The following is a 19,238-nucleotide window of genomic DNA, read 5'->3' on the forward strand; positions in this document are numbered from 1 at the left end:
TCCCTCCTCATCCTATCTAGCTCCTCCTGTGCGTTTTTCAACTGCACCTGAAGGGCACTGATCTTACGCTCCTGCTCCTCTATCAACTTACTCTTGCTACATAACCTGCAGTTCCAGGAGAGGATCTCACCAGAATGCCCACTGGCTTCCCCACTGCATTCGCCCCCAGTGAAAATACTTTGAACAAGTCTCACACCACAATCCACTACTCACAAACCTACGGCAAAGCCCACACTTCTCACTCATGGTAAAATTTTACTTTTTCTAAGTTCCGCTACTACAATAAGATGATGTTAAAAACCTGACTACAATAATCACAAACTTACTCTACAAGGGAAGTAACTACTATTATTACCAGTATTAATAAACAACAAATGTGAATATAACAAAAGACTAATACAGAAAGAGAATCAAACGTCTAATGACACAGTAACGAAGCTGAAAACAGTTCCCAAAAGGCTCTTCTGAAATTATGTCACCAGAAAACACCAAGCACACCGGTTGAAGACTACTAAAGTTCCTAAATAAACCACTATACACAAACAATTAATTAGTACTTAGCTTTCGATGCGCCGCTACAGCTGCAACTGGTCAGCGCGGAATGTAAACACAATTAATTTCATTCATACTGATTATGGACCACAGAAGAAAGTGATCTATATAAATGGACCATGAGTCATCGAAATAATGAATCCACAACTAGGTAACAGAGTGAGAAGAACACAAAAACAGAACAGAGATAATTGCTGCATGATATCATATTCTCCTAATTAAACACTAGCATTCATACTCCTGCCACTTGCACGACCAAAAGTAATTTCTAATCTGACAACTTTGCTTAATGGAGTAGTATGTCATGTATTTAATGTTTAATTCCACAAGTATTTGGTTCTTCTTGTTATTTCATATGAGGGTGTTTTTTTACTCCACGTGCAACAGCCGACTGAAGTTAGTTCACTATGCCCACCGTTGTGCCTGCCGCGCAGGCCAAAGAAGGTGAGTGGATGAGTTCCATGTCCCATACATGTTATTCTTTTTCATGATAATTTACTAGTAATCATTTTTCTGGATTAGAAAGTTTATCACAAAATTAGTGAGTCTTGTTAATTAGCTCTGTTGAGCAAAATGTAATATAATTGAAAAATATTTAACAGCCCACAAAAAATAACTGGACTCCATCTTACATCATAGTGACAAAAAGAATATCATAATTACATGTTTTCCGAGTTAGTTGCCCTTTTCTCAAATTAAGGCTGCTGCTCAAAAGGAACTCACAAGAAAGAGTACCATTATAAAAGGCCCCAATAAACATATTGTCAAAATAATACAGATGACATTGACAGTTTAACCCAGTTAAATACTTCACTTTAAACAGCACAAAATGACAGCATCTCATCTAAAGCCAAAAGTATCTGATGCAACTCATCACAATGTGTCAATTTCTGTATAATTACTGCAACCTACATCCACCTGAACCTAATTACTGTAGTCACATCTTGACCACCCTCTACAGTTTTTACCATTTGTGTTTCCCTCTATTAATGTATTAACTGGTCCATGAAGCCTCAGGATGTGTCCATTAACTTATTACTTCTTTTAATCAAATTGTGCCTTACTTCTTTCCTTTTCAGTTCAGTTCAGTTCAGTGCCTTCTCATTAGTTATCCAACCTACCACTTAACTTTCAACAGTCTTCCGAAGGACCACATTTCAATAAGCTAATAATAGATTCTTGTCTTTACAGTTGTTCAGTCACATTTCACTTCCATTCAACTCTATCATTCAATGTAAATATTTTCAGAAAAATCTCCAAATAAATTAATATTAAATGTTGACAAATCACTCTTTTTTTTTTTCAGGAGCAGTTATCTAGCTACTGCTAATTTCCATGTTATATCTTCTTTACTATGGACATCATCAGACATTTTATTGTCCATCTACTAATTTTAGCATCTCATTCTGTAATCTCATCCATCGTCGTCATCTGATTTACTTTGTTGTGTACTATTATCTTTAATTTAGTTTTGTCAATGTTTATGATATGACTTTTCAAGACACTGCACGTCCTGTTCAACTGATATTCCCAGTCCTTCACCAACAATGTCTCTGGCAAATCTTTAGCTTCTTATCTCTTCTCACTGAACTTTAGTTCCATTTTCAAAATTCTCCTTTATTTCCTGACTGTTCACTGTACAAACTGCATAATGTGGGAAATAGGCTATGGCACTGTCTCATTCGATTCTCAACTACTATCCACCACAACTTATAATTACAGTCTGTACAAGCTGCACATAACCATTCACTACCTGTATTTTATCTCCCATGACTTCAGACTTTCAGAGAGTATATTACAGTGAATTTTGACAAAAGTTTTTTTTTTAAATACATATGCTAGAAGTATAGGTTTTCCCCCTTGTAAACCTATCTTCTAAGAGAACCTGAAGAGTCAGATTTCCACAAGTGTGACTCTTCAGCTTCTCCTGGCATTCTTTATGCCAAAATAGTTCACAGCTGAACTTCCAATGGCAGTGTCCAACCAGCACAATATTTTGTACCACGCTGCCCTCATCAGAAGTGCTGATGAACTGACTGATGGGGGATCGATGCCATGCTTTTATCTCCTCCTCCCCTTCCTCTGATCGACTACTCCATCTGCCATCCGTGCCCAACATCCCTAACTCAACTGTTCCTGTCAACCCTGTGTTCCATCCCAGGTTCTCACCCATGTGCACATACTGGCAGCACCTCTGCTGTTCCTCCACCTGCCCCCAGTGTCAGTTCATTGTCCAGTATCTCATTCCTTGACCATTCTAATAGAGAGGTCCCATGCCTTCCTAAGTACATACCCTCAATCATGATTTATCAGCGGTCCCCTTACTTGAATCTCATTAGATTTGTTAATGACACAGTCCCAGAATTTTGACGTCTGTGTCGTAACCTTGGTGTAGTTACAGTCCATTCCATAAAATTCCATCATGCAATGTTCTGCAACTGCTGATTTGTTAGGCTGCTGCAATCTGGTATGGCATTGGTGTTCTCAGCAATGATCTTCGACAGTATGCACAGTTTGAGATATGTAAGTCTTACCACATTGGCAGAGTATCTGACAGATCTTTGATTTCCATAGTCCACGGTCATCTTTCACACTTCCAAGTAGAGCCTTTTTTTCTGGTGGATGGCAGACCATATTCACTTGGTGTTTCCGAAGAATTTGTCCTATCTTGCCAGATAACACACCACAAAAAAGAATTAATGCAATGACCTCATTGTCCCGAGCATCCTCTTCTGGTTCCACCAGTTGTACAGAAGATGTAGGATGTACAGCTACCCAAGTTTGCCACTTCTTGTATTTATTCTTGCAGAAAACTTCCCTCAGATGCTCAAATTCTTTGTTGATACTGTTGTCAGAGAAAGAGCTATCACTATGTACCAGTGTTTAGAGCTTATTATGCCCCTGGGCAGGGTGGTGGCAGCTGTCAGAATGGAAGTATAGGTTGGTGTGTGTCTTCCTCTGGTACACATTGTGGCCCAAAGTACCATCTGCTCTTCTTCTAACCATGATATCCAGAAAGAGGAGCACTCCATCCACCCCGACTTCCATGGTGAATTGGATGATCTAGTGTGTGGAACTGAGATGTGTACAGAACTCATTCAGCTTTTCTCTTCCGCATGGCTACATGACTGAAGTGTCATTTACATACCAGAAGAAATAGGTAGGTTTCCACTGTGCTGATTCCAGGGCTTCTTCCTCGAAATATTTCATTAACATATTGACGACAATTGGTGAAAGTGGACTCCCCATGGCTTTTCCTTCCGTCTGCTCATTGTTGGTACTATCAAAAAGGAAGTATGTCAATGTCAAGATGTGCCTAAAAAGGTTGTTCATCTCTGCATCAAATTTCTGGCGAATAAGTTCTAAGGATTCTTGTAAAGGCACTCTGGTAATAAGAGAAATAACATTGAAAATCACACGGATGTCAGTATCTTTAAGCTTGAAGTTGTTAAGGTGTCCAACAAAACCCACAGAGTTGCGAACATGGTGTGAGCACTTCCCCATATAATGAGATTGATGATATTCTTGCAGGAACATCATGAGCTTTCCTCTCAGATATACACCCAAATTTTGATGTTTGGTGGCTGGTGGCCTTTCTCTGTGCAGTCTGCTGTAACCCATGTGATACAATTAGTCCCATACCCAAAAACTGAATTGGTTTCCTAGCTGTACGTGTAATTTGTAAAATTCTTTGCCAGTTGTATCCAGGCACCAGTACGTAATGTGGACCCTCTCACGTACCATGGCTAGGCCGGAACATTTCTTGATTCTTCTGGCTGTCACTGAGTCGAGAGGATGCATTACTTTGGCGAAATTTGGTACTACAAGTTCTTCACACAATCTCATACGAAATGCAAATTCACTCAACAAATGGCTTCTCTGGTTGCACAGTTGTCATGTCTTTTCATGCTGCAATACATTTCCTCCCTGCAGAGGTATATGATGCAATTCACCACCTTCTCCTGATGTACTTCATGTTGAAACAGTTTGTGGGTGAACTGCCGGACATTAAGAGTCCAATGGGCACAATATTTCGTCAAACGACCATGTTGCCATCATCATCAGGTGTGCTGATGAACTGACTAATGGTGGCTGGCACCACACTTTTATCTCCTCTCCTTCTCCCTCTGATCGGCTGCTCCATCGGCCATCCGCACCCAGCATCCCTAGCCCCACTGCTCCCGCCAATCCAGTGTTCTGTACCAGGTCTGCACCCAGATGCATGCACTGGCAGCATCTATGCTGTTCCTCCACCTGCCATCAAAGTCAGTTCCTTGTCTATTATCTCGTTCCTCTCCTTAACAATTCTAATAGCAGGGGCCCACGCCTTGCTAAGTATGTACCCACTATAACAATTTATAAGCAGTTCTCTTATGTGAATGTCGCCATTATGTACATGGAATATTTCGAGGAGGAAGCCCCGGAATCAGCGCAATGGAAAGCTACCCATTTCTTCCAGTATGTCGATCACACTTTCGTCATCTGGCCACCTGGAAAAGAGACGCTGAATAACTTCCTTACACACCTAAATTCCGTACACCAGAACATCAAATTCATCACGGAAGATGAGGTAGATGGAGAGCTCCCCTTTCTGGACGTCCTGGTTAGAAGAAGTGCAGCTGCTGCTTCGGGCCATAGTGTGTATCAGAAGAAAAGGAACACTAACTTATACTTACATTCTGACAGCAGCCATTGCAAACTTTCATTTATTCATTCATTTTTATGGTGTGTTATCTGGCAAGAAAGGATGAATTCTTCAGAAACACAAAGTGAAGACAGAATGCTGCCCACCAAAAAAAAAAAAAAAAAAAAAAAAACTCTACTTGATAGTGTGAAAGATGACCTTAGAGTACGGAAATCCAAGATCTGTAACCTACCCTGCTAATGTGGTAATACTTACATAGGTCATATGGTGTTTAATGTCTAAGATTGTTGCAGAGAACACCAATGGCATACCAAATTGCAGCAGCCCAAGAAATCGGCAGTTGCATAACATCGCCTGATGGGATTTCATGGAATGGACTATAGCCACACCAAGGTTCTGACACAGACATTCAAATTCCTGGACTGTGTTATTAACGAATCTATTGAGATTCAAGTAAGGGAACCACTGATAAATCATGATTGCAGGTATGTACTTAGGAAGTCATGAGACCTCTCTATTAGAACAATCAAGAAGAGAAAGAAGATACTAAACAATGAATTTACACTGGGAGCAGGAGGAGGAAGAACAGAGGTGCCACCAGTGTGCGCACCTGGGCGAGGACCTAGCATGGGGCACAGGGTCAGTGGGAGCAGTCGAGCAAGGGATGCTGGTGGCGGACAGCCAACAGAGTGGCCAGTCGGGCGGGGGCAGAGGGCGGGAGTGGGGGCAGAGGGGGCAGAGGGGGCAGAGGGGGCAGAGGGGGCAGAGGGGGCAGAGGGGGCAGAGGGGGCAGAGGGGGCAGAGGGGGCAGAGGGGGCAGAGGGGGCAGAGGGGGCAGAGGGGGCAGAGGGGGCAGAGGGGGCAGAGGGGGCAGAGGGGGCAGAGGGGGCAGAGGGGGCAGAGGGGGCAGAGGGGGCAGAGGGGGCAGAGGGGGCAGAGGGGGCAGAGGGGGCAGAGGGGGCAGAGGGGGCAGAGGGGGCAGAGGGGGCAGAGGGGGCAGAGGGGGCAGAGGGGGCAGAGGGGGCAGAGGGGGCAGAGGGGGCAGAGGGGGCAGAGGGGGCAGAGGGGGCAGAGGGGGCAGAGGGGGCAGAGGGGGCAGAGGGGGCAGAGGGGGCAGAGTGGAGAGTGGAGAGGGGATAAAAGAGTGGCGCCGACCCATCATCAGTCAGTTCATCAGCACACCTGATGATGGAAATGTGGTTGTTTGCTGAAATATTGTGTTGTTGGAGATGGATGAACTATTTCGACATTTCCTCAAGTGTTTCTTCACATCTATGGAACCCAAAGTGGTGCTTCTCCAGGTCAGCTTTGCTTTCTATAACTCTTCTATACATTCCTTCGGAGTTTCTGCCTTTGCCCCTGAAAGAGGGGAGTAATAGTCCCACAAGGTATGCAGGACAACTTCTGTTAAGTTTGGAAGGTAGGAGATGAGATGCTGGCTGAAGTAAAATTATGTGGTCAACTCATGAATCATGCTTGGATACCTCAGTCAGAAGAACATTTGCCTGCGAAGGACAAAGATCCCAGTTCTGGTCCAACACAAACTTTTAATCAGCAACAAACTTATCATCCAACAGAAAGTTTCTAATCAACAGACACTCCACTGCAGAGGGAAAATTCATTCTGAAGATAAAGGGTGTTGACAAAGAGCAAACATTTAATACCAACTTAAGGAAGAATAGGAATACTGAGTCTAAACCTTGTTTTGAGGCCTGCAAGAAAATTATTAATTAAATGTGAGGACAAGTTGGATAGACAAGAACTAGAACTGCAAAAATTATTCATTACTAGGGAGCTAAAATATTATCTAGAGCACTGAAGGAATCAAAGAATAGTGCATTAAAATCATGCAAGGAATGAGTCCTAATTTAGAAAGATCTCATTCTCAACCTAAGTAAGATTATACTTTCACATACTCTCCACTCAATTTCTTCAAATAAGACTTTTAAACTAAATTTAATAATAAATAATAAAACATGTTAAACCTTTAGTGCATTGGTCCCTGCATACTGTTTACTGATGATATCACCATTATTAGCCCATAAAAGCTGAAATGTATTTCGTATATTAGATGGTATTCTTCCCTCTGGAGCAATCAAGCCTAATTTGGTAAACTGAATTTCCATAACAGCTTTTGCAATGGCAGTCTGGAAAATAAAAGGAAATTGTCATGTGTACAAATGAGGAATGAAGCACATACCATAATTATACAATTATATTGGCTAACGAACCTGCACAACATTTGTCCTATCAAGGCAATCAATGCAGTTAACCCTGAACACACCTTTCTGACTGCATATCAATCCCTCTCGATCTCTCCAGCAGTAGCTCATATCTTTTATAACATCAACAATATTTTCAATCAGAATGGAAACATTTTCAAAACGCATTCCACGGCTGAAAATAAACAATAAAGTTTAACAGCACACTGAAATTTGTTTGATTAATATTGAAACATATTAATTTTCTCTAAACAGAAATCATTCTTTTTCCTGGTAAACAGAAGGAGTTACTTTAAAGCACTTTACTCAACCTTCTAACTCACTCACATTTTTCCCTTCAAAAACAGTATTAGTTTTTGTGGACTGCATTAAAAGTAGAGATGAATTGTAGAAAAACAGAGAGAGAGAGAGAGAGAGAGAGAGAGAGAGAGAGAGAGAGAGAGAGAGAGAGAGAGAAACCAGAAATTGTTTACTACAAAGAAAGTTTGAAACAAGAAAGAAAAAAAAGCACTGAAGGAAACAGTCTTCAGCATAGGAAAAAAGTAAGAAAAGGAGGTAATAGTAAGAGGAGGAGGAGGAGGAGGAGGAGGAGGAGGAGGAGTAAGAAAGTACAAAGAATAAAATTTGAGGAAAGACTGTACAGAGTCCGATAAAATATAATTGAGACTGCTTGCATTGCTAAGGAACCATTTGTCATAGTACATTAATATTTCTTCCTTCAACTATTTCCTTATAATGTGCCAAGTTTCCTCAAAATGGATCAACTCACAGACAGTGATGAAACATTAACTACAGACATATTCTTAAGTTCAAGCACAAAATTTCATGTAATAGGCTGGGCACAAAATAAACCAAACTGATGCTGCAAACTTAATTATTTACCATGAAAAATTTAATGAATGGGGTCACCTTCAAAGTAGGATCACATTGAGTTTACACGTGTCTGTAATCTTTCCTTTTACTACCAAAAACATATTTTAATCTCTTTTACTGTGAGACCACAGAAAGGAGCTCAGCTGTTTCTGGCTACCAGAGGAATAAAAAAAACCTGTCAATAGTAAATTGCTTGTTGATTGGCACTCAATTCATCATGTTTGATGAAAATTTGTGCAGCTTAAGGACAGTTCATGGTTTAAAAAATGCACTAATATGCCCTAGCACATAGTGTCTTAGTAATGTCAGCAGTCTCATTGCTTGTATGTGGATATATGTACGCCTCTCCGTGTACATACTTTATACTTATCATTTCACTTATTCACATATTGTAGGTAATAAATTGAAACAACATGCAATACAAGAACAATAGGTCAAAGTTTAAAGAATCACAAAAAAACATCTGTCCTTCCAATACACTACTGATGCAAAATTTATATACAAGAAACCTTGTAGCGTCTGTTGCAGCGCCTAAATATTTTGGCTAATGGTTTATCAGCCCCTAAATTACAATGAGAGTGTTAACTATTCAAAATGTACCATACTTCACAAACCAAGTCAAACTCGTGAAGTTTTTGGATAATACCACATATTGTCCTCATCCGAGAGACCATTTCTGAGATCATGCAATCGAGAGATTTTACAAGTGAAATAGTTTTCTGCTATGACCATTCTTAGAAGAACTGGTTCATGTGTATAACCATCTTCTTGTACCCTGCCAAAGTTGAAGAAGGGGAGTAGTGGTCAATATTGAGAGCCCCAGTACTGACATTTACTTGATCTGTCAGCAGTCTGTTTTAGAGTGCTGTTGAGCATTCCATCTAGTTTATGGAAAAGTACCTCTTCAAAAATCCTGGGAAAATATATTTAGCAACACCACAGAAAACAGACCAAAAACAGATAAATGAAATGTTTAAATTACTGTTCTCAATTTACTACAAGGTAAGGATATACACAAAAGGAATTTCATGGAGATGCACACACAATGAAATAAAACAACACTTGTTCTTTAACAATATATCGCATATAGGTGCCACGGGAAACAAGATGCATGTGCCTGAGTATGTATGTGGACAACACATGGATGTGCAGCAAACAATAATAAGCTTTTATTATTATTTATCCATTTATTTATTTATTTATTTATTTATTTATTTATGTAGGGGAGTGGAGCTGGAGGTAGGAAGAAACCATCTGAAATCTACAACACGATTAAGGTTCACTACAGAAGCAGTTGTTTAATACAGCTCCAAAATGATGACACCAAGCCAGAATGAACAGCAGTGAGGAATTGTGTGTGCAAATTAAGACAACAGAACAGCAACTGTATCAATACACCCATGACAACACGTGGATCATTGTCTATATTAGAATGGGATATCCAGGATGGAATAATGACAATATTATGAGGACAGATTGCTACTCACCATACGCTAGAGATGTTGAGTCGCAGATAGGTACAACAGAAAGTCTGTTTAACGAGTAAGCTTTTGACCAAAAGGCCTTCTTCTGAATTAAACAACATGTGCCAGACTCTGGCCTTGGCAGTGTGTGTGTGTGTGTGTGTGTGTGTGTGTGTGTGTAATTTGGAAGGAGGTCTTTAGGCCAAAGTCGTACTTGTTTAACAGTCTTCTTGTTGTGCCTATCTGAGACTCAGCATCTCAGCTATAGAGTGAGTAGCAATCTATCCTTTTCATAATACTTTCATTGTCTAGATTACTTTATATAAATGTATGTTGTCCCCCGCTTGTGGTCTCGCAATAGCGTTCTCACTTCCTGAGCACAGTGTCCTGGGTTCGATTCCCAGCGGGGTCAGGGATTTTCACCTGCACCAAGATCACTGGCTGCTGTTATCTCGTCTTCGTCATCATTCATCCCCATTACGTTTGGAGGAAGGCAACTGCAAACCACCTCCATTCAGACCTTGCCTAGTACAGCGGTGCGGGTCTCCCGCATCGTTCCCCTACGCTCTGTCAAGAAGCATGGGACTTCATTTCCATTTCCAATATGTATGTTACGAGAGATACAGTTACTCTGAGAAAAGCTACTGTTACTACTCCTACATTACTCATCTGCTGTTTTCATCTAATATAGGGTGAGCTCAAAAGAACTTGATGCTTCCAGAAATTCATACAAATGAAACAGTACAACTTATTTGTTTCAAACTTAACCTGTTGATCGGGTATCTCTGCAAGGGTTTTTTTTCCTTTCTTTTTAATGTAGAGGCACAATTCTTTTACTGCATACTGCTGCCGCCAGTGTGTGCTAGTGTAGGTAATAGCAAACATCACCATAGAAGTAGACCTCAGATGTCCTTCAGTCATCACAAAGTGTGTCACAAACTGTTGTTTTATGAGTATCTCGTACATAATTTCACCACAAGCCAGCCACAAATAAGTCACCAGATCGAAATGGGATCCCAGTTCAGTTTTACAAAGAGTACTCTACAGCACTGGTACCTTACTCAGCTTTTATTTGTCACAAATGTCTCGCCCAGTAAAAAGTCCCAAGAGACTGGAAAAAGGTACAGGTAAGTTTTGTATATAAGAAGGGTAAAAGAACCGATCCACAAAATTACAGACCAATACCCTTAACATTGGTTTTCTGCACAATTCTAGAAAATATTCTGAGTTAGAATATAACAAATTTCCTAGTGATTGAAAAGCTTACATCCACAAATCAGCTTGGTTTTAGAAAGTATTGCTCATGTGAAACTCAGCCTGCCCTTTTCTCACAAGATATACTGAAAACTAAGGATGAAGGGCAACAGGCAGATTCCATATTCCTTGAGTTCTGAAAAGCGTTTGACACAGTACCCCATGGCAGACTGTTAAAAGAGGTATGAGCATACGGAATAGGTTCCCAAGTAAGTGAGTCACTTTAAGACTTCTTAAGTAATAGAACCCAGAATGTTGTCCTTGATGGGAGTAATTGTTCATTGAGAAAAGAGTATCATCAGGAGTGTCCCAGGAAAGTGCGATGGGACTGTTATTATGTTCTATATACATAAATGATCTGGCAAACAGGGTGAGCAGCCTGCTGATGATGCTGTGGGGTATAGGAAGGTGACGAAGATGAGTAATTGTAGGATGATGCAAGATGACTTAGACAAAATTTATAATTTATGTGATGAATGGCAGCTGGTTCTAACTGTAGAAAAATGTCAATTAATACAGATGAATAGGAAAAACAAACCTGTAATGTTCACATACAGCATTGATATGTCCAACTTGACACAGTCACATTGTTTAAATATATGGGTGTAGCATTGCAAAGCTATAGGAAAGGGAATGAGTATGCGAGGAGTGTGGTTGGGAAGGTGAAGGGCTGACTTTGGTTTATGGGGAGAATTTTAGGAACGAGTTGCTCATTTGTAAAGGAGACTACATATAGAATGCTAATGCAGCCTATTTTGAGTAATGCTCCTGTGTCTGGGATTCACACCACATTGGATTAAAGGACGACATTGAAGTAATTTGGAGGTACTACATTTGTTATCAGTAGGTTTGGACAACATGCAAGTATTATGGCGATGCTTTGGGAACTCAAATGGGAATCCCTGGAGGGAAGGTGATGCTCTTTTCAAGGAACACTAATGAGAAAATTTATAGAACAGGCATTTGAAACTGACTGCAGAGTGATCCTGCAGTCACCAACATACATTTTGCATCAAGGCATTCATATTTCTGAGTCCAAGTTTTCCAATGAATTGCAGAAGCAAATACTGAGACATTGTGTTACTTTCTTATAAAATATTTCAGGGTTTCCAGTTTACTGCCTGATGTTGACTGGCAACCTGTCACAGGGTACCCTCCATCATTTAGCATACAGTGGCTTGCAGGGACGTATGTAGATGAAGATGTACATATGCTTGGTAATAGCAGTTTGAACAGAAGGGTTGTATTTGCAGAGAAAAAAATTCTAGGCAGCGTCCTGTGTCAGAGCATAATGTTTATCACATTCGAGCAGCATTACAGCAAAGCCCACAGAAATCAACATGTCGAGTAAGTCTTGAGCTTCAGATGCCACCAACAACCATTTCTAAAGTACTGCATAAACAATTATGCTTGAAATTGGACAGACTGCAGTTGATTTCGGCATTTACCCCAAGAGATTACGCTGCACGACTAACTTCTGCACCGAGATGTGGGCAAGGACAGACAATGATAGCAGCATGTCAAAGAGATTAATTTTCAGTGATGAAACAACATTTAAAACTAATGGTAAGGTCACTCAGTACAATGTTCATTCTTTGCTAACAGAAAATGTTCATTTCTCCCTGTAACACGAACAATATTTGTCAGAGTTTGATGTGTTCTGTGGAACATTGAGGGAGAAGATTTACAACCCCTTCTTTTTCATCAGGAAAACCATCTTTGTGGCTTCTGCCTCGATTGCAAGAATATTCTAACATCATTATCTAATAACAATATACTGCACCTCCTCTCTTCCACTTGGCTGTATGATAACACCTGAACACATCTACCTGGTGGATGGCTCAACCGTGCAGGTGCTGATAAAGTGTGGTGCACATGGCCACCACGATCACCAGACTTAACTCCATAATGGCGTATATGTGGACTAAGAAAAAAAATTACCGGATTTCCTGATTAAAAATACAAGTTCTCCCCAGTGAATATACACTTTTTCCACATTAAATGACAATATACCTTCATCAATCCTTTGAATGGTTAAGATTTTATACACCGGCCTAGAACTTTCTGGTGCTTTAAAAACGAACCCGGTAAATAAAAATCTTTGACATGCTGCAGCATGTACACTGCAATTTTCATATTACAAAAGTATAAATCAGAATTCCACAAAACACAGCACATTAGTTTCCGAAGTATTGAAATCGAGATTGAGTTACACTTTTGTAAGCCAATCATGGCTCATTTCATGTGATCTAGCTAGCGGGTGAACACAGATGTTCAGTGCATAGGACACGTGATGTAGTCAGTCTACAGCAATATCACTGTTAAGTAGTGTGGACACATACATAGAGAAAGCTGATAGTTGAAATTAATATACACAGTGCAGCAAGAAGAAAAGTTAAGCTTTCACATACAGTATTGGTGGGTTTTTTTTTTGTCTTTTTTTTTTTGTGCGGGTCACACTTTAAGATACATCACACATATGTGCCAATAAAACTTTAAATAACAACATAAATGGCTGGTCCTTTGAGCTTGAAATTCTTCTAACTTGCTAGTTCTCAAAAAAGAGTGAAGTTTGAAATGAGAGTCAAACGCTATGTGGTTCAAGAAAGTCATCACACATTTTCACATGTAACAATGTACCTTGCATAGAAGGAAACTTGCTTTGAAAGTAACACTTTTCAAACCATCATTCACAATTTATTCCTGTGACCTGTTGGGAATAGGATCCTTTGCAGCAGTTGCTATAGAGTGCCAGGAAACAGGCGTTCCGTGCGTGTGCAGTTATGACAACACAGCAAGTCTGTATTTTCCATGCATAAAGCACAAAAAGGTCTTACATTACATCATAAAGTAAACACAACATCAGAGGATATTCCAAGAGCATTGGAATTTCGTAAACCATACTAGAATGCATAATTTGACTTAAAGTGCGCATTCGTATGTCCAGATTCATAATGAAGTAGGCCCAAACCAGGTATTAAGCTTTTCCATGTGGTTTTCTTTGAGTACAAGTACTGTATTACCTCATGTTTGGTTCTTTATTATAGAATAATGTCATACATGTCAAAAGATGAAAACGTGCACTGTAAATTCAGCAAAGAGTTGAAACTAGCCAATAGTGTGGAATGAAACACACTCTGTTTCAAATAAATTGACTGCCTCAGTGGAAAAGATTAGTAAAAGCCAAATTTCTTTAGCAAACCAACAAAAATTACTTCATAATTATGCAACATGATTAATGCTTGACTGCGAAAAATGTGAAAATACAATAAAATTTTAAACCTTAAACTGATGACATAAATTAGCCTTCCATAATTATGGGAATGTATTTTAATTCACTTGATAGCTCCCAGACACAGATATCCGTTAGGTTTTTATTTATGTGAGAGCTGTAAACAAAGAGAAAACAGTAAAATCACTAAATGTAAACATGCATCACAAAGGCTACCCTGTCCCCACTACAACCCAGACTGCTCTGTGCACGCAAGAATCTGGCAGCTTGGGCGTGCGCACTAGTAACATTTTTCCAGGTAGCATCTGGCTGCTTGTTGCTACTGCTGATACATGTAACAGCCACACTTCAAGTAGCCAGAAGTGGGAGAAGGTACTGCTCCTATGTGCCTCAACTGCACTTGGGCATGAGCCCACTGGCAACTGTTCAAACAAACCTAATGTAAATAGTTGTGACATCAGCGCACATCTTAAGTAGTTTGTTGTAATTAAGTATTACATAGTCTTCATCCAAAAGCCTTTGACACATTTTGCTGTTGGCAGATGCTTGTATATACAATGTGTTGTTTTGTTGTAAATGGTGCATTTCCTTTGCAGCTTAAGTAGAAGTTGCTGTTGTCGTCATCATCCTTCCCTCTTGTTTCTGTTTCATTGATGCAGTACTTTTCTCCAGTAGCAGTAAACAGTAATATTCTTTGTTAGAGTATCAGTTGTTACCAGTCAAAATTATAAAACTCAACTGAAAATTAAAACAATGAAAAATTCCCGGAATTCTAAGAAATTCCTGTGTTTTTCCCAGTTTTCTCAGAGTTTTTCCTCGATTACCTGGTTGTCCCTGAGTGTATACACTCTGCTCCGTGCTATTTTTTATGGGGTTTTGTCCCACACCTGCCACAATCGTTGCTACAGCTATGACAGTGAATCGCAGCAGCAGTGGAGTATTACCAGCAACATGTTGCAGAAGGTTTGGGAAGAGTATGAATATTGTCTCAAAGTTTGCCATGTGACTCAAGAAGCACATTTTAAGACCCTGCAGCCTGTAAAAAATAACTATCAGAGATATTCTATTAATATGATAATGTTTGAAGCACGTAAGTTATACCATTTCATTTGTATTAATTTTTGAAAATCTTGAGTTCTTCTGTGCTCACCCTGCACATTATAAAAAGAATTTAAGCAACTTTCCACACACCACTGTCAGGATCTATCAACTACAGACATTAAGGTTACATGAAATTCATATTTCTGAGTCCAAGTTTTCCAATGAGTTGCAGAAGCGAATAATGAGGCATTGTGTTACTTTGTTATAAAATATTTCAGGGTTTCCCGTTTACTGCCTGATATTGACTGGAAACCTATCACAGACTTTTGCATTAAAATATTAAACTCCATCCCTAGAGTGGTACAGGGATGCTTCCCACCTGACCTACACTACATCCTAGCCCCCCTCTAGGCCCCTCTCAATCCCAACCCCCTGCCACAGGGATTATATCCCAATGGAAGGTGTAGGTGCAAGATCTGCCCAATCCATCCACCTAGTAGTTCCTATTCCAGTTCTGTTACAGGGTTATCCTAACCCACCAGAGGCCGGGCTGCTTATGAAAGCAGCCATGTATAGTATACTCTGCGGCTATGATTGCACAGTTTTTTATATTTGTATGACTACCGACCAGCTGCCCACCAGGATGGCCAGGAACATGGCAGACCACTCAGTAGCACAATATGCAGCTAAATATAGAATGCTCTTTTTTAATGGCTGCTTCACAAGCCAAACCATCTCGATCCTCTCCTCCACCACCAGTTTTTGTGAACTGTGCAGATGTGAGTTATCCTTATAACACATTCTACACTCCTGAAATTATCCCAACCCCAACCTACAGTAACCTACTATACCCACACCCTCCACCTAATAGTTTCTGCCCGCTCTGTCACCCTATTCATGTCCCCTCACCCTATGCACCCACCAGACTTTCCCTTTCCCTGCTCCCCCCCCCCCCCCCTTTCCCAACTTCCCAGCCTCCCAACACTCCAACACTAAGAGCTCTCCCCTCTCCCCCCCCACCAATAGCCTGCTATCCCTTCCCCTTTCTTGCAACATTCCAGATTGCCACTCAACGTGGCAGTTGCATTCTGGTCCAAGTTGCAGGAGATGGCAGTCACATGCATGAGGAGTGCTTGCTTGTGTTAATGTGTGTGTGTGTGTGTGTGTGTGTGTGTGTGTGTGTTTCGTGTGAATGAGGTGTGCTTGCTTGTGTGAATGTGTGTGTGTTTTCTTTTCTAAAGAAAACTAAATGTGTAACAGTCTTTTCATTGTACCTGTCTGCAACTCAACATGTCATCTTTAGAGTGAGAAAGAATCTATCCTTTTCCTAATACTGTTGGTGTTCCAAGCTTGTTTCCATTGCTTGATTTTGTGTGTAAAGTAAGATTTACTTAACACTGCATAAATATAAATTCCTGGAAATTCTAAGGGAAGAAGTGATATACAGAGAAAATGAAAGGTTATCCATAGCTTGTACAGGACCTAGATTGTAATTATAAGAATTTAAGGACATGAAAGGGAAGCATTATGTTGAGAAGAGTATGGGAAACCACTGTAGCCTATCTCTAATGTTATTCAGTCTGTATATTGAGCAAGCAGTAAAGAAAGTCATGAAGAAATTTCGATGGGAGGTTAACGTTCAGGAAGAATAAATAAAAACTTTGAGGTTTGCCAATGACATAATTATAGCATAGACAGCAATGGACTTGGGTAGTACCTTGAAAATGGGTCATAAGATGAGGATCAGGTGAAGTTAAAAAAGGGAGGGGGGGGGGGGGAGGGGGTAATGGGGTGTAGTAAATTGAGGCAATGCTGAGGAAATTAGAAAATGAAATACAAAAACTAATAAATAAGCTTCACTATTTGGGCGGCAAAATAACTGATGACAGAAGTAGAGAAGATATAAAATGCAGTCAGGCAAAAAAAAAAAAAAAAAAAAAAAAAAAAAAAAAAAAAAAAAAAAAAAAAAAAAAAAAAAAAGAGAGAGAGAGAGAGAGAGAGAGAGAGAGAGAGAGAGAGAGAGATCTGTCTGTTAACACTGGATATAAACAGATGTCAACTTCTTTTTCTGTACGTATTTGCCTGGAGTGTAGTCATGTGCAGAAGTGGAACATGGACAATATACAGTTCACACAAGAAGATTATAGAAGCTCTTGAAATGGACATTAGTTTGAGGTATTGAATAAAATTGAGGAGAAAACGAATTTATGGCACAGTTCATAGGACACATACTGAAGTATTAAGAAACTGTCAAAATGGAAACGAAAAGAAACATGGTGGGTAAAATTGAAGAGGTTGCAGTAGTTATGCAGAGATGAATAGCCTTGCACAAAGCAGATTAGCAGAGAGAGCTGGATAACCTGTCTTCAAACTGGGGTGGGGGGGAGTAACAAAAGCAGCAGCACACACACAACAAGTGCACTATGAACATTTAATATATCAGACACACTGTTTTTATCAAAATCAGAGGATGGTGTACAACGTAATTGGCGAGCAGCTGTGCACACCTAACCTTCAATGGAGGGACTCCGCCCTCCACCAGGACACTGATCACCGGACTCATTCTAAAAGCTCCCATCGCTAGGTGAATGCCACAGTGGTGCACTGGATCGAGTAAACACAATGCTAAGGGCACTGCCAAACCATAAACCAGACTCCCATAGTCAAGGCAGGATTGAACAAGGGCTCTGTAGAGCTGCAGCAGCGTAGAGCAATCTGCTGCCCAGTTGGTGTTGCTCAAGCAGTGGAGCACATTGAGATGCTGACAGCACCACAGCTTAAGCAGACAAAAGTGAGGTAGCCAAGTCAATCAGGCACCAAAAACCAGTCCTAAGAATTGATACGTCTCCACCACAGTGAATGGATCATCATTAAGGTAAAGTTCTGGTTCTGGATGAACGTTGTGACGCCGACAGAAACGCATGATACACAACTTTGGGGCTGAAAACTGGAAGCCATAAGCAAAGAGCCCATGACTGCACCTTGTGAATGGCTCCCTCTAGGCACCGCTCAACAATTCCAGTAGTGGAGCAGCAGTACAAAATGCGAAAGTCATCTGCATACAGAGAAGGTGAGACCGATGGCCTGCTAGACCTTTAATAGCCACTAAAAATAGAGAGAGACTCGATACAGAGCCCTGCGGAGCGTGTTCTCCTGAATATAAGGGGAACTATGGGAGGCACCGACTTGGACACGGAAAGTATGGAGCAACAGGAAACTCTGGATAAAAATCTAAAAATTGGGAGTGGGCCCGGGAGACCCCACTCATACAATGTGGCAACAATATGTCGCCGCCAAGTTGTGTCATATTCTTTATGTAAATCAAAAAAGACACAGGGCTGTTCAGATGGCAGATGCAAGGGACACAAGATTATGAGTGGTAGAGTGACCCTGGCAGAAGCCACCCTGACATGGAGCCAGTAGGCCACGTGACTCCAGGACCCAGCCCAACCACCAACACACCGTACATTCCAGCAACTTACAAAGAACATTGATGAGGCTGATGGGCTGGTAGCTATCCACCTCAAGCGGGTTTTGACCAAGTTTGAGCACCCGAATGATGGTGCTCTCGCGCCATTGCAATGGAAAGACGCCATAGCACCAGATCTGGCTGAAGATGAGTAGGGGATGTTGCTTGTAGTCAGACAAGAGATGTTTAATCATCTGACTGTGGATCCGATCCGGCTCAGGAACTGTGTCGGGGCAATGCGCAAGGGCACTGAGGAGCTCCCATACTGTAAATGTGGCATTATAGGGTTCACTGTGATGTGTAGTGAACAAGAGGACTTTCCTTTCTATCAGCTGTTTGAGGGTGCGAAAGGCTGGGGGATAGTTCTCCGACGCAGAGGCTTGAGCATAGCGCTCAGCAAAATGTTCGGCAAAGTGTTTGGCAATCGCGTTTGCGTCATTAGATAACACGCCACTGATGTTAATGCCAGGGACACGTGATGGGGTCT

At 40.8% G+C, this 19,238-nt stretch overlaps 1 protein-coding gene across 1 annotated transcript in view; it reads right to left on the minus strand.

The window, feature by feature from the left end:
* The window catches only part of LOC124605791 (phosphatidylinositide phosphatase SAC2), a 386,400-nt gene that overhangs the window by 240,179 nt on the left and 126,983 nt on the right, over positions 1-19,238 (minus strand). The window contains exons 7-8 of the mRNA XM_047137683.1: positions 7,429-7,594; positions 7,183-7,344 (exon numbers count right to left, since the gene is read on the minus strand). Of these exons, the coding sequence (XP_046993639.1) occupies positions 7,183-7,344; positions 7,429-7,594 (328 nt within the window). The remainder of the gene's footprint in view (positions 1-7,182; positions 7,345-7,428; positions 7,595-19,238) is intronic.

This window comes from Schistocerca americana, chromosome 3 (assembly GCF_021461395.2).
Source record: "Schistocerca americana isolate TAMUIC-IGC-003095 chromosome 3, iqSchAmer2.1, whole genome shotgun sequence".
NCBI classification, from domain to species: Eukaryota; Metazoa; Arthropoda; class Insecta; order Orthoptera; family Acrididae; genus Schistocerca; species Schistocerca americana.